This window comes from Gordionus sp. m RMFG-2023, chromosome 2 (genome assembly GCF_954871325.1).
Source record: "Gordionus sp. m RMFG-2023 chromosome 2, tfGorSpeb1-WG-v2, whole genome shotgun sequence".
Lineage (NCBI taxonomy): Eukaryota > Metazoa > Nematomorpha > Gordioida > Chordodea > Parachordodidae > Gordionus > Gordionus sp. m RMFG-2023.
In genome coordinates this window covers 9,945,369-9,962,030 of record NC_088776.1, presented here as the reverse complement: position 1 = coordinate 9,962,030, position 16,662 = coordinate 9,945,369, and the positions used below count along the sequence as shown (strand labels likewise).

Sequence of the window (16,662 nt, the reverse complement as noted above, 5' to 3'; positions counted from 1 at the left end):
GGATATATTTTAAAATGAAAAGAAATTGATTTTCATATTTTAAATGAGTTGTCCTTTTCAATATTCAGTATTTTTTTCTTGGCCAGTTTAAGGAAGATACCTTTTGATTAATTTCACTATAAAGGAGAGTTCTAGAACTTAAAAATGGGGTGGTATCTTTTTTTTGTACATTTAGAAAAATATCGAGGAGTTTGACTAATAATTTTGACTATAAGTTAAACAAGGGATTTGAACTCGAACCGGATCCTGATCCATCCTCGTATTTTTGCTGAACCCAACCCCGCACCCTTTTTAATTGCGGAGGGTTCTAAGTGTCAAAAATTATCAAAAATTTTGAAAATTAAATTAAATTTTTTTTTCTCCGCAGCATTTTTACAAAATTTGCTGGTTTTATATTTCCATTTAATATTATTAGTGTGCGATTTAAATAAAACATTTAAATTATAAATTAATAGTTTTGTGTATTTTATGGAGTATATAAAAAATAAATAAATGGAAAAAATGGATGTTATTAGTCAATATTTCTTTATGTTTTCCAAACCCTTTCTCATATTTTATTCCTGAACCCAGAACAGGACCCGAACCCCCTTTTTTTTATCGAAGGGTTCACATCCCTGAAATTAACCAAAATATATATATAGGTGTAAGGGCAAGTCGAAAGTCATAAAATAATAATATCAAGGTTACCATTTTAGTATTATCTGTTCCGTTGAGGCTAAAGTGCGTTAACCTCTTATTTTTATTACTTTTTTTTGAATTTGAACGTACCTTACCCTATATTAATCAATATTCGAAATATCTTATGAAATTAATCAATTATATGTTTTCAATAATACATTTAATATAACGGTTTATTTCCCTCCCTTTTTTAAAATTAATCTTTATCAAACTCGATAATCTCATTTAAAGTTTTTATTTAAAAAATACCTTAATCAGTAAAAGAGTTTGATTCGCTATTACACTTTAGAGGTCTGCAATGGAAGGGTTTTGTTAAGTGAGGAAAAAATGTGGAGACACCCGGGCTCTTCGGATTACTAGACACTTGAGTCCAATTCTATTTATGAGAAACCTAATTAAATCTAAGTTTTTAAATTTAATCCTATTAGGAAAAAAATTAATATACGTCAACTCACTTAAAATTTGTTTCCAAAAACATGTTTTTTTGACAAAATTATAAAAAAAATTTGTTCAGCTTTCGTTTGGTGTTAGTTTTATATTATAATAATAATAACTATTACTATTTTTTTAATTTATAATTTGTTAAAGTAGTTGGCTAAAGGTCCTTCTGATTGGAGCATGGGGCGAAGTCCTCCTCCCCTCTCCCCATTCCATAACTCCTACCACACCCTCCCCCCTCTTGGATCGCCACTGATAAAATATATGATGCATAAATATGGATCAGCATGCTTATATATACAACTAGATCAGATAAAATATATTATGTATGCAACTTGGATTCATTTATTTATACCAATTTGATTAACTATTGATTCAGAATATTATATCCAATTTTTAAATAAATACAAAAATAGAAACCAATGCTAGTTTTTAAATAAATTTGATAAATAAATATTACTAACCTAGAGAACTATAAATTATAGCTCTGTTAAGATCTTTCTGAATACGATCATATATTTCTCTTGCAATCGGTAAGGTTAAATTTAGTCTTTTATTTTCAGATCAGGCCAAATCTATAAAATAGATCTGATACAAAGCTAGTCATTGAAGAGTTATTAAATGATACTTTTCAGATATATTTGGATAAGTTATTACTTTTATATAAATATGTATAAATAAGATACAAATACATATAGAACATTTTTGTTTCCTCATCCAAATAATATTTAAATTTATACTTTCAAAGCGAAAAGACATCTTAAATGTATGCTCAATCTGGCATACAAAAAATGATCAAAGGACGTCTAGATCCCAGAAAACAATGTTAACCTGCATTCACAGTTAAGCGTGAATCCGTGGCGAAGTATATAAAAATACACAAAAATACAGCATATTTTGTCGCACTAATGTGAATGCAAGGTAAAGCGGGTAAAAAGCTGCCAGATATTTAATTAAGGAAAACATGTTTGCAATCATAAAAATTTTTTAATGAAGATGATTTTATCCTCTGTGAAGCAGATTATAATTCTAATCATCAAAATGAAGAATAGCTAGAATGCAGAATACGTAATGGGTAAGCTTATTTATTCTGTGCCGCTCATGATTATAAAATTTTATGTTTTATTGTAAAGAAAAAAATCTTTATAGATAATAAATTTATAACTTAATCAAAGACCTTACCGTACCAGGGTGCTAATAAACCAAAAACACTTGAACTGTTGACTTTTCTAGACTGTATATTTACATTTATGTAAAAGCCATCGACTCTTGTTCTAAAAGAAAATTAAAATAATGAAAATATAAAATTAATTATATTATCCAAATAAAGTTTCATGGTCATTACCATTTGGTTCAAACACAAATATTTATCAATTTAATAAATAATGAAAGAAAAAAAAGTTTTTTTTTGGAAGACAATTCAGTTTTTTAAATATATATGATTTTTTTCCTCTAAAAAATTAGGATAAAGTAAGTATTATATCTTAAATAAAAGAAGAAAAGGAAGGAATTTGTTTATTTGTTTTAATAACAAACAAGTTTAAATTTCAATTTAGGAAACTTGTCGGAAAGTTTTATATTTTAGAAAAAAAAAAAGAAGATTTCAATAGGAAAATAACAATTTTATTTTGTTTTTTTCTAAATTTATGGTTTTAATAAATCGTAAATAATTATCGAGGAGGATATTTTTTAAATTTTAAGATTTTTGGCTGATTTAACAACTTTCGATATTTGCGATGAAAAATGCGTCGTCCCTGATCTTCGGGAAAATAGAAATGAAAGGAAAGTGAAGGAAAATACATTTTTATTTTAGTAGGTAGGAATGAGGGGGTAGGTGGTAATATCGTCATTGGCTTAGGGTGGGGAAACGTAAAAGGTACGGTATAACTATATTAACTTTTTATTTTTAAAGGTACGGTGATATGGTTCCCAAGACGATAACGGGTAAAATAGTTGGAGGCGTTTGCTCATTGAGCGGTGTATTGGTGATAGCATTACCCGTTCCGGTTATAGTCTCTAACTTCAGTCGAATATACCATCAAAATCAAAGGGCCGATAAACGCCGAGCCCAAAAGGTTAATATTTTGAAAGAAAATCTAAAAGGATTGTTAAATATTTATTAGATAGGATGGCCACAAATAGTTACTTTTTAAAAGCATTAATTTTTATAGTTATATTTCATAATTATACACAATAATTGAGAATGATTCAAACTTATTTGATTAAATGCCTATATTTTCATTATAAATTCATAGCTAATAGTCTAAGGATTAGCACTCCTAACTTTGCATATTGGAAGCCTTATTTATTGCCTTTCCCCTAGCTGCAAATCATACATTCGCCAGTTTATACCCCTTTCATCCACATCTTGTTATCGAAGTGAAATTTAGGATAATTTTATTTTTCCAAATACTTCTTCTTGTACCAAAATACTCAGATGTTTTACCCAATAATGTCTCCATAGCTAAAATTATCCTTTTTTATAACGATCTCATTGTATTTTAATGTAAAGTGAAAATCGGGTTCCGAATTCCTCAATACTACCCTTCATAAATCTCCATCCGCATCTTTCCAATGACGAGTTGAGATTCGAAATTTGACTGGAGTTTAGCTATAAAATTGCTCTGCCATATATTTACAAACAGTGTAAATGTAGAACTAACGTTGACCGCAAAGATAGGTTTCATTCCAGATTTATCCATGGGCAATTTTCATGTGTAATAGTAATTTCTTTTGGATATTGAACCCATTAATATTCGGGCTACCGAAAGTAAACTCACTGAAGGTTCCTTTAGTGTTATTAAAAAGCCCCATTTGGGGTCGCTTTTTAAAAATGGGCTAATTAAGATTTTAAACAAAATAATATTATTTAAGCCTTGAAATTTTGCTTATAGGGGAAAAAGTTTGGTCATGTATTTGCCAAATCTCGAGACTTACATGTTATTATTTTGGGTAAAATCTTAATCAAGCCACTTTTAAATATATACCAAAATCAACCTTTTTAACAACACTAATTCCTTGAATAAAAGATAATAATCTATCATCACTCCATCCAACCATAATCTCGGAACCCTTGTTTTTGACAGATTAAGGTAACTTTCCAAATATTGTATTCATTTTTTTCTCTATTCTAACATCTTTTATATTGTCTTTAAACGCAAATTTTTATAGTAGCGTGTTAAAAGCAACGCGCTCTACCCCTACCTCTATTTGGAGACAAAAATACCCTCCTACCTTTACCTCTATTTCTTTTTAAAGTAGTGCTCTATTAGCTAAAATTTAAATTCATCTTTTATTTATTCTAATCTATTTCTATAAAATGGCATTTTAAATTCAAACATGTAAAAAAATATCGATATTAAAATATGACTAAAAATGTAAATTACATGCTTTATTTATTTTTGCTATATTTCGATAACAATATTATCTCTACATTATCATAACAGCTTAAATACACTATCACTTGTCAGTGTCATCTGATAGATCCAAATTAATGACACTTTCATTTTTTGAAAACTATTCAAAATTTTTGCACGGTCTGCCGGTAAGATATCTTCTTACTAGAAGATAATGATCTTAATAAAATGAATGAATGAAGGATTATCTGTTAAGGAAATTGACAGAATATCAATTAAAAAAAATTAATTATGACTCTATTAGCCAATATTCGAGAAACAAGTTTGAATTAAATTTCATTTATTGTATTTAATCTCTTTTGTTGCACTAAAATTATTGAGATATTCTCTGAAATTTGAGGCATGAATTAATTTTTTATAACTAAAGCGCTTTTGAACTTTTTTCTTAGAAACGGCTTGATTTATTGGACATTTTTATCCCTCCACATTTGATACATCTAAATTTTAATCCGATTTTTTTAAATTTTATATTATTGATTTATTAGAAAAATAATGTTTTAACAAATTTAGGAAAAAGAAATTCCACAATATCATTTTTTCTAGTGTAATTTAGTTGTTATCATCTGTCTCAAAATTCTCTTTCATATCAATCTCATCATGTATATAACCTTGCGTTCACAGTTAGCTCAAATACGCGGCGGGTATACAAAATATTATATGAATATAATAATTTTGCATTAATTTTCTGTATACTTTGTTGCCAATTCGCGTTAACTGTAAATGCAGATTTTGAAATATAAAATTAGATTTTAAAATTTAAATTAAAGTGTTAAAAATGTAAGTATAATTTTAAAATTGATTATGAAATTATAAATGAATTTTAATATTTTTTTTTTAAATAACAAAATAAATAGCGTGCCTACTTAATTACTCGCTGCTATTTTTTCTAACTTTATTTATACTTCATTATTATATATATTACATTAATTTTTACCATATTTAGTAACAATTACGACATTTTCTAAAAAAGTATATTTATGTTTGTTTAGTTATTGTTGAAAAACACTTTCTCAACACTAGTTTGATAACTATTATAAATTCAAATGTAAAACTTTTATTATACAATTACTAATTTTATAATAAGGTTAAAATCATTTGAATTATGATTAAAATTTATTTTTTAAATATGATCTAAATTCTTAAAATTACACAATAATACAAAAAATGATTTTCAAAAATAATGTTTAAACATAGTTTTATTCCTTACAAAGTATATCTACGGTGGAAATTTTGAGAAAAAAATCTTTTGGTTGTTTTAATATAAAATATTAAAAAAACTCAAGAATTACGAAAAACACCCGGGGCCCCTATTACCCTATCGCATTGCTTGTCATAACGCTTCTTTATTTTTAGATTTTTTAAAATTTTCTTATAAAAGTGTTAATCCTATGTAATAAATTAAATTGTCAACAAGATTCATCTATATGTATATATCACTCGGAATTACATGTTGTCACTTAAAAATGTCATATATTTAAAAAAAATAAGTCAATTATCTTCATATTGTCATTCTAGACCCCTAAACTCGTGTCTTCTAAAGTTCTTATAGATATAGTTTAGTTATTTTTTTATTCAAAATAATTCGTGGTAAAATGGTTAATAACGCATAACGCACCCCGTCAAAACTTGCTCTAGGTTTTCATATTTAATTAAAATTTAATTTCATGATATTGAATTACCATAAATGTTGTCAATATTTTTATACATGATAAAATCGAGATATCTATCGTTTAGAATTGATATTTATTAGTCTGTGTAACTTTTATAAAAAATTTTTATTAAATTAAAATTTAAATATGCATTTAGGACCTTTTCTTGAGCATATTTCTGCGAAACATTTTTAGAATCATTGAAGAATCTTATTAAAATACATTTATGGTTTAAATTTTAAATATCAAAGTTCAATTAAGAAATTACCTGCCCCGGGATAACACTATCCCCGGTCTCCCCTAATAATGTTTTCTGACGCAAACTGGAATTCTGGAATTAAGAAATAAAAAACGAATATTTGTGAATGAACAATTGAATATAAATAGTGTTCTTAAACGGTTCGATTTGAGCCGATTTTTAAAAACGGCTAATTCAATTTTTATTCAGAGAAATATTACGCAAGCCTGAAGATTTTTTTTCTTATGTGGCACAAAGATTTGGACATCTAGTAGCGAAATCTCGAGGTTTAGGCGATTCATTTCTAGCTAAAATATTGAATCAACCATTTTTTAAAGGCTCAAATCCAGCCGTTTAACAGCACTATAATATAATTAAATTTAAAAAAATTAAGATTTTAAATATTCTATTTGGTAAAGTTTTAGAACTGTTCCGTGAAGGATCCTTTCACGTTCTAAAGTTTTACCCAAATTCCGTTCTCTGAAAACTTTCGGTATGTTCCGTTCCATGTCCTTTGTTTGATAGAATATATAAGCGGAAACTACAGTAATAATATGATATGTTGTAACACATTTTCATAATGTGAATAAACATTCTTATATAGTTAAATAACTTTCCATATTTATTGTAAAATCATTTTAATAAAATTTAAAAAAAATTTTGACATAATATTTTTTAAATTTTTTTAATAATAAGAGTTTTTAAACTTTAATGATGATCAACGTCAAAGTTATGAATCGAATATAATTTTTTTATGTTTTAGACCCAAGTTTAAGTGGGAAAATTAGAATAAAATTTTCTAAGATTTTTAGAATAATTTTTTTTTTAAATGCATTGTAAATTTTTTTAAATTTAAAGTATTATTACAATATATTAATGTTACTTTTAATTATCTAAAGATTGGAAATCAGGATAAGAAATTTGATAATTTCTTAATAAACATAAGTGAAAGAAAATTCGAATTTAGGGTTTTCAGATAATTCTTATTTTTTTTTTTTTGGTTTTAAAATTAAATAAAATTTAAAATTTAATTGTTGTAGTTGCTTTTATTAACCTAAAATGACGCATACCAAAAATCATAGAGATGTGCCACCAACCATTCTACCCATAACGGAAGCCCCGACACTTCAATTTAACTTTCCGTAATTATTGTAAAAACTTGTTGAGAAAAAATACATCCTTTTTTAAAAAAACTTTTAATAACTTGAAAGAAAATTTTGAGAAAAACATTTTATTTTTAAAAACTTCCGGTAACCTATGCACAATAGGAATAAGTGGATTGAAAAAATTCACAATAGTAGATGGGGCTTTTACTGCGGGCATACCTGGATGAATTATTCGCACTTTTACCATCAAATTCATTACTTATAATGGATAATGCTCCTATACATCGAGAGCGGATAATTAGTGAGAATTATCCAAATATCATATTTTTGCCACCCTATTCGCCGCAATTAAATCCGATAGAAAATTTTTACGGAGTAATTAAAAATCAATGTAGATCAAATTCTCCTAAACCCAATAACCGAAATGAAGTTATTTCAATTGTTACGAGTATTTTAGGCAAATATTTTACATATAATTTTTTAAATTTTATTCTCACACCATAAAGTTTATTGAAGAGGGAATTCAATGCATTCCTTTAAATGATTGAATTTGTAATTGATTTATATTGTGTAATATTTTATTTACAAAGAATAAATAAATAATAAATGGTTTTTTTTATTTTTGTGTTTCGAATTGATCATAAAAAATTCTGAACAAATAAGAATTATCTGAAAACCCTAAATTCGAGTTTTCACTCATGTTTATTTAAGAAATTATTCAAATTTCTTATCCTGATTTCCATTCTTTGGATAACTAAAAGTAAAATTAAAATATTGGAATAATGCTTTAAATTTAAAAAAGGTATTGTAAAAATATTAGAAATTTTTTTTATATAATATCTTTTAAAATTCTAATTTTTCCACTTAAAAACTTATGTCTAAAACATAAAAAAAAACTATATTCGATTCATAACTTTGACGTTAGTCTTCATTAAAGTTTAAGAACTTTTTTATTAAAAAAATTTTTTTGAATTCTCATTTTTCCACTTAAACTTGTATCCAAAAAAAACTATTTAATTCATAACTTTGATGTTAGTCTTCATTAAAGTTTAAAAACTTAAAAATTAAAAAAAAAATTTAATTTATATCAAAATATTTTTTACAATAATTATCAAAAGTTATTTAACTATTATAAGAATGTTTTTTCACATTATGAAAATGTGTTACAACAGATCATATTATTACTGTATAATGGTTAATAAAATAAGGTAATTCAACCAACCCCTGTTCCTATCTTTTTTTTGTACTTTAAACATTTGAATCCATAAGTTTTTCCTTTCCTAAATACCAAATATTATAATATTTTCCATATGGCATTTCATTTTCAGGATATAGTTGAGTGAAAGGATAGATAAAACATTTCTATTTCTAATCTTACAGAAAACCTGAAAAATAAAAATATAAAATATAATAATTATATTAACTTTTAATATCAAAGAAAGTTATTCCATTTTTTTTCCTTTAAAATCTCAAAGGGATTTTCGGAAAAATATTATGCATATTTAGATTAAGAAAGAGAATCTTTTATTTGTAAAAGTTTAGTATATCTACATTGCATAATTATGTTTGAATAAATTGCTATGATTTTAATAATAAAAATATTATGAGCAATAAAAAAACATAATCATAATCACAGTTTTCATTTTAGAGACAAATTTTGGCCGAGTTTCTGTTTTTTTTTTAAAAAAATATTTTTGATTCGTATTATAAATATAATTAATGCGTTTTGTCAAGAGGATCTGTTGTTAGGGCATATCTCTATTATTATGATTAAAAATGGAGGGATGTTAGTTATTTTAATTAGTTATCATGATAGGTTGGTGTGATAATTCTTACATATAATCTGGAATCGAATGAATCCTTTATGTTGAAAGTTAATTTTTATCCACTTGTCAATTATACTCTTAGTGTTTTTGGTGATGTCACATGATTAGGAAGAAAATTAAACCAAATAAATGGCGATCATAATGAAGCCTTCTATCAAACAAGCCATTACGATGCCTGTTTCATATAGCAATGCAAGGCCGATCTCTTTATTGTTTTTTTAATTCAGTGGGTTTTTTAAAAAATATTTATATATATATATATGCAGGCAGTATGCACTATATTTTTGTAATAGTTAATTGTATTTTTTATATGACCTTTGTTTTAAATTTGTTCTAATTAGAAGTAGTCGTCAATTTTATGTTTTCCTTCTCCTTTTTAGTTTGGCCCGTTTCCTTCTTTTGTTTGACACTTTTCCATTTTTGATTGACACTTTTACTTTTTTGATCGGACTTTTCCCTCTTATGATTTACACCTTTTCTTTTTTGATTGGCACTTTTCCTTTTTTTGGAGGGGAAGCCATGAATAGAGGATAGCTAATATAAGATCCTTAAAATAATTTGCATTGTGGGTAAATTATTATTGATAATATTGTTTTCCTTTAAATAAATGTATTCGCAATATATTTATTGCTCAGCGGTAATGCGCTAAATGACCTCGCTATAATACATTAGCGGTAAAAAATTTGTTTAAATGGGTTCGCGATCAAATTTTCGCCAAAACGTAAGCGCTCTAAAATATTTAGGCCGTATGGTTTCGTGATAAAAATTTGCGGATTTGGTTTCGCGATAACACTTTTGCTTTAATTCGCGTACAAAATTGACCTGATACAGAAATTTTGGTAGGTATATTTAGATAAAAAAAATATCAATCGCTCTCTATTTTAATCTATATGAGGTTCAAAAAATCTTTGGTTTTAGCAAAGTTTAAAAACTTAAATCTTTTAGAGGGTGCATTTTTAAAAAATTTTTCTTTTAAAAGACCTGTTTTTGCGTATTTTATTTATATGTAACAGTCAACTCGAAAAATCAGTCAAAATGATTTATATTTAAAAATTTGTTAAACCCGGGATCAATGAAGCATAAACAACCTAATTCGCTAAATCCCTACGACAAATACTACAAAAAATATTTTCTAAAATACGATCTCTTCTTTTTTTTTAAGCTTTTGTCCAAAGTAATAACGGTATTATTTCATGTTCATTGTAGTATTAATAATAATAATCTAAAATTTATTTAATTAAATTATCAAACCATTTTATTTTCACTTCTAAATTGGATCTTTTTCAATATCTTCCTGTTGTGTGAAAAGGAGAAATTATATTGATTTTCCATTATTTATAAGAAAATACTTACTCCTATTTCATTTGTTCTTCATGCCTTTATTTTAAGGGAGGAGCCTGATAAATTAGTTTTTGTTTAATTATCTCTTAATTTTGTTTAAAATATATAAATAAAGTCCTGGTTAACCATTGACACATAAAAACTATTAGGTTCTAATTCACGTTGTTCAGACTCAAATAATACCATATAAGCACTTTCCCTTGTGTAACAAATAAAAGTTGTGTCATTAACAACGCATAATTAATAGTTTTTTTTAGAATATTATACAAAAAATAAGCGATATAAAATATTGAATATTATAATAATTAAGGTATAACGTAATCTTCAATAGCGTCACTAAGGAGGGGGTGCAGGGGCGACCCCCTCCCCCGAAAAATTTGAATAGCCCCCTCTAAATTTTGAAAAATTCTTTCTTATGCCAAAAAGAAGGTCATTTTGAAAATGTTAGCTAAAAAAAATTTTTTGAACACCTTGAGATTGTAAAAACAAGTGACAACCCCGATAATCTTATCCCAAAATAAGATTGTTTTTGCTTGTATATGTATGTAGTAAAGCTTTTATACAAATTCGTAACGAAAAAAAAGAGGCAAATGAACACATATTAAATTTGTAATATTATAACAATGGTATTAATCCTCTAATAGTTTTTGGTGGAGAGGGGGACGGGTTGAGTTAGGTATTATTCCCGGAATTACGATTATTAATGTCAAGTTAATAATTTATGTTTGGTAGTCATTTCACTTTATTTTTTGATGGTATATACTAGGGGGAAAATTTTAATATTGAGATATATAGTATAATCATCAATCGAGGAGATGATATTTTATTTTAAATAATGCGATTTAACCGGAATAGCATGCGTGGAACGAACCTACCCTCTAAGAAATTCAGTATTTTTCGCCATAAACATTTTGTGTATTTTTTAAAAAAATTTATATGAAAAATCCCCTTAAAAATCATTATAAATTAAGAACAGGTATAAAATTAAGTTCGAGGCAAAATTGCTTGAAATTCAGTGCAAATCAATGATGTATATATGCTACTAGATTAGCGATTCATCCATTAAATTCATTAAAAAGCGTCCACACATAGGAGACAGCTGTAGCGCCACTTTGTAGTTTGCACGTCGATTCATTTCATTAGTATTTTATACATGCGGAAATATTCCGATCAAAACATTTTTTTTTAAAATTTAAAAAATCGCTTTCAGTATGATTTTCCGTATCCGTGAATGCAGAGCAATATGACATAGAAACAAATATTAATCAAAACTATATATTTTCCAATTTTTTAATTTTATACATATTGCATTCGAGATGGTAATGAAAACTGGTGTTATGGTAGAGGTAATAAATAGTAATAGATTATAAGGAAAAATTATTCTAGGGAAGATGTTCTAATCTTACAAAAATAAATTCTTAGATCATTCTTTTCGAGAATTTGGATTCCTGAAAAAAATGTAATTAATATTTCCGTGTTGAATAGAGTGGGGGGGCAAGGATCCGATCTTCTAGATCAAAGAATTGAAGAAGCTAGTTCCATGGAATTAGCCATTGGTTTCCAACAACAGAAGTTATAGCTTTGGCCAATGGGCATGACGATTCCAGGACTCCTAATATAGGTGGGGGGGGGGGGGTGAAACAAGATTGTCATGAAATTGAATGGTTTAGAAGGGGGTAGTTGTTAGGAGCAGATAGAAGGCAATTTGTTTTGATTGATTTAGGGAAATTTAGAAGTCCCTATGGTGAAGAAGATAGTTGACAAATCTAAATTTTTTATTTATTCTCAAAGATATGATCTAACTTTTTATTTGGCATTTTAAGTTTATTACCCCAATGGCATAATATGTTCAGTTTCATACCATCCAATTTATATAAAATGAATGATGAGTTATATTATAAATAAATATCTCGATTTCCCCAAAAATTATGTGTTGTGAAAAATTTTTTTTACTAATTTATTTTTAAAATTGTAGAATGTAGATTTTTATTTAATGTTCTAAGATATTTTATATAAATTTTTTTTTTTAAAAAAATAGGAAAATCTGAATAATTTAGAGTGTAAAAAAAATCAATAATGTATTATTTATAAAAAAATATCTTCCCTTTTTGCATTGAACAGTGAAAAGCTCTAAGATTGCAACAGCTAATTGCAGTCTTAACATAACCAAAATGAATTTATCTTAATAACCAGTACTTTCTTGCCTCTCTCCTATCCCATTTTCTCCTTTTCTTTCCTATACTTTTTCCATTTCTCATTTATACGATTAGCATCATACACATATTCATAGGTGTAACTAGGAGAGAGGGAATGGAGCAAGGAGAAAATTTTTCTCCCTTCGGAAATTTGTCTGTTCTCCTAAATAACATTTAAAGCTAATAATAATCCCCCCCCCCTCTCTACCCCAAAAATGTATACAATATATAACTATTAACGATAATTTGAAAGAAAAATAAGACTTAATAATTTTTTTTTTTGTAATCCATTTATTGTTTAGAATACCTATTTCTACCTATAAATTTCAAATAATTTTGTAAGATATTACACTCATTAACTAAGCCAAATAATACTACACATATTGCCATATTACGCACGCACATTCTCTATATTATTATTATTATATTTATAATTATGGCAATTTAGTTTTTATCAAAAAATAAATTAGAAAAAAACGAATTAAAAATTAATTAAAAATTAATTTTAAATTTTTTTTTAAAAAAAATAAATTTGTAATTTATAATTATAAGAAATTTTGTATCAGTTTCGAATTTTAAGTGTAATCTAATCTATATCATGTAAGTTGTAAAGTATAATTATTCAGACAGGTAGCCAGGGGAAAGGGGAGGGGAAATACCTCCAAAGTCAAAAACAAATACAAGTTTTTTAAAAGCCTTCGTCATTACTTTCTGAGTATATTCTCGGTGAAATGAAATGAAAAAAACCTTAAAGGCTCGATATTTTTTAAGTTAATTATGATATATTTTATGCAATTTATTTCAATAAAAAAAAAGGATATTGACTTAGTTGTTACCATAAAAATCGTAGGCAGTATTTTAGGATGCATTTTTTAAAGGTTCGGTTCCGATTTTGGATGACAAATTTTTTTAACGGTTTAGGTTCAGTTTCTATTCAGTGAAAATAACTTGTTATAATCGATTTAATGGTTCGGTTTGAATGAGGTGGGCGCGGGCCGTACAATTACGCGTAACACGATGGATTATGGCGTGAGTGGAAATAATATGAATTAATAGGCATGATTGGGCGTGACGAGCCTTCTCCATAATTTTGCCTGGCGTAATTGGGCGTGAACATAAATTTCCATGTGAATCACGGAAATTTTAATTTTTAAAATTGTTTTTTATGAATATAAATTTGCAATTATATAATTAGTTCTTTTTGAAAAAAACAATAATTTTTGGAAACAAAAAAAAATTTCCGCATTTTATAAACAACATTTTTTTCCCCCATCTTATAAAATTTTAATTGAATGAAAAATAATAGATCTCTTAACTCTCGTTCAGTGATGGAAATTTTGGTAATAAATAAATTTAATTTAAATATTTTCATTTATCTTGACTAAAATTTTTATCAATATTAAAAGAATGCTCAGATAATCTCAGCAGATTCTTGTCCCATAATATACGAAGTTTATCTATGGAAACAAAAATTAGTAAAATTTTGTTAAACCTTCTGAAGGTGATACAACAGGACAACATTTTTTTTAAAGGAAAGATTTATTATGCAGCCATTACATAAGGTAGGCTTAATTCTAGATCCGAACTTAAGTTAATAGACGTAGAAAAGAAAGATATATATAAAACAACCTTAAAAATGCTAAATGATATAAAATTAGATAATATGCATAAGTCTGGGTCAACTATCATTTATAACTTTTGTAATTCACCCTACACACATAAAAACCGTATATTCTAAATTATGGTCAGATGGTCAATTGACCGAAGGAGCATTTGACCTGGTCAAATACGGTCAAATACTTTAAAATATTATTGGTGAATAAATATATTTATTTAATTAACTAATAGCTTGTTTATCAATCTAATTAGGTTATAATTTATTTTAAAATATATTTGCATCATCTAGGTATCGATTTAGTTATAATTTTATATTAAAATATAAGTTTTTCAAAATTTCATTTTAAAATATAAAATAAAAGAATTTTTCTCATTCAATATATAAATAAATAAAATAATTTTTCAGCATGGCTTGAGAAAATTACTATGCTGATTTACATTACATTATGTACAATTATCCAAACAAGATGGGCATCGTCAAAAATGTAAAGAGCAAATAGAAATATGCATGACAGCTCCGTAAGCTGCTATTGAAGAAGTTGGATATTTGTTCCGAAATAATTACCAATAATTATTAAATGAAGAAATATTTTGGACGAAAAATTTAAAATTTTAAACTATTCTAACATTTAGCTATCTTAATGTTGTAAGTGTGAAGGGATAAATGTATTTCATCTCACTTAAAAAACGAGATGCTTAATTTGGAAAACAATTCAATCATGCCATGATTTTTAGCTGATTATTTATTGGATCCGCAATATAAGGCGAGCATCTACTAGTATTGAGTTTAAAGCATGTTATATAATAAGCATTTTAAGGTGATGATATTCATAATATTTTTAAATGATATCATAAATTTCAGAAGTAAAAGCGACGATATACTTAATAGCCAAAATACGTGGAAAGCAATAATGCTTTGCTTACCTTGAGCATTAAGAGAAGGGTCTAATATCTTACTAACAGTTCTTAGTTATACTTCTTCTTTAGAAAGAAATTGGTCGGTTTGGGGTAATATTCATACGAAGAAAAGCAATAGATTGAAGATCAGGACACCCAGATAAAATATTAAAGAAAAAGATAATATTGAATATAAATCCGAAAAACTCTGCCATGGAGAACGAAGTATTAATTATAGAATTTAAAAAAATTATAATTTAATATTACATAGATCATTTTTTACCACTAATTAAATAAAGTTAATATTGTCTTAAAAAACATTTATTTGTAATTTGACCATATTTGACCCGTCAAATATTGGCTAATTGACCGAATCATATTTGGCCGGTTAAATGCACAAATCTGTTTTAAATGAAACATTTAGAGAATTTCTATATAATTCTGATGAAGCATCAACCTCTACCGATGAAAGTTGTCAGGATGAACTTAAAAAATTCATGGCTCATAAAACAAATAGAAATGATAATATTTTGAATTTTTGGATGCAGGAAACATTTCCCTTTTTGAGGAAATTAGCGAGTAAAATTTTATCAGCCCCAACAAGGGCTCCTAGTGATAAGTTATTTTCCATAGCCAATCGCTTATTAGAAAGGCGAACACATTTAAATAAAAAAACATTCTTCTTTTTTTTAAAAAAAATTAGTCATTTTGATTTATAAATTGTAATTATTTTGTGTTATTAATATGGAATTAGAGAAATAAAAACTTTTGAAAAATTTTAAAAAACCGTGAATTCTCAGGCGTGATGGACGTGATCAAAATATTATCTCTCGTGAGCGGGTGGGTTGGGTCAAACTTTTTTTAGTAGTAAGTGTGAAAGGTCGTGAATTTTTTGATGGCAACCGTGAGTTGGCGCGGGCTGTGTATAAAAAATTAGGCCAGCGCCCGTCTCTAGTTTAAATTCCCAAAATTATTACTCTATTCCAGTTCACAAAATTATGAGGTTGCATATTTAATTCCAAAAAATATCTAAGATGGTGAATAAAAGAAAAATATACCGAAACATGATAAATTTACTTAAAATTCAAAAGATAGGACGACTCAAATTACTTCAAATAAAAGGAGAAATCTAATATTATAATAAAAATAAAATATATAAAAATTAATTATTTTCGCTTTTTTTTGACGTAAATTTTTTTTTTCAAAAACAAATATAAAAAGAAAATGTTTCTTTTAATTAATTTAAATCGAATAATCAATT

At 26.5% G+C, this 16,662-nt stretch overlaps 1 protein-coding gene and 1 long non-coding RNA gene across 6 annotated transcripts in view; one reads left to right on the top strand and one right to left on the bottom strand.

The window, feature by feature from the left end:
• Positions 1–16,662, top strand: part of LOC135924876 (potassium voltage-gated channel protein Shal-like) — a 45,882-nt gene that overhangs the window by 15,649 nt on the left and 13,571 nt on the right. For all 5 annotated transcript variants that reach the window (XM_065460004.1, XM_065460005.1, XM_065460003.1 and 2 more), the window contains one exon: positions 3,029–3,191. In XM_065460004.1, the coding sequence (XP_065316076.1) occupies positions 3,029–3,191 (163 nt within the window). The remainder of the gene's footprint in view (positions 1–3,028; positions 3,192–16,662) is intronic.
• LOC135924879 (uncharacterized) lies at positions 6,262–8,863 on the bottom strand. Its single transcript, XR_010571431.1, has 3 exons — positions 8,748–8,863; positions 6,450–6,512; positions 6,262–6,390 (listed from the first exon to the last, which is right to left on the bottom strand). It is a non-coding gene; the product is annotated as an uncharacterized LOC135924879 (long non-coding RNA).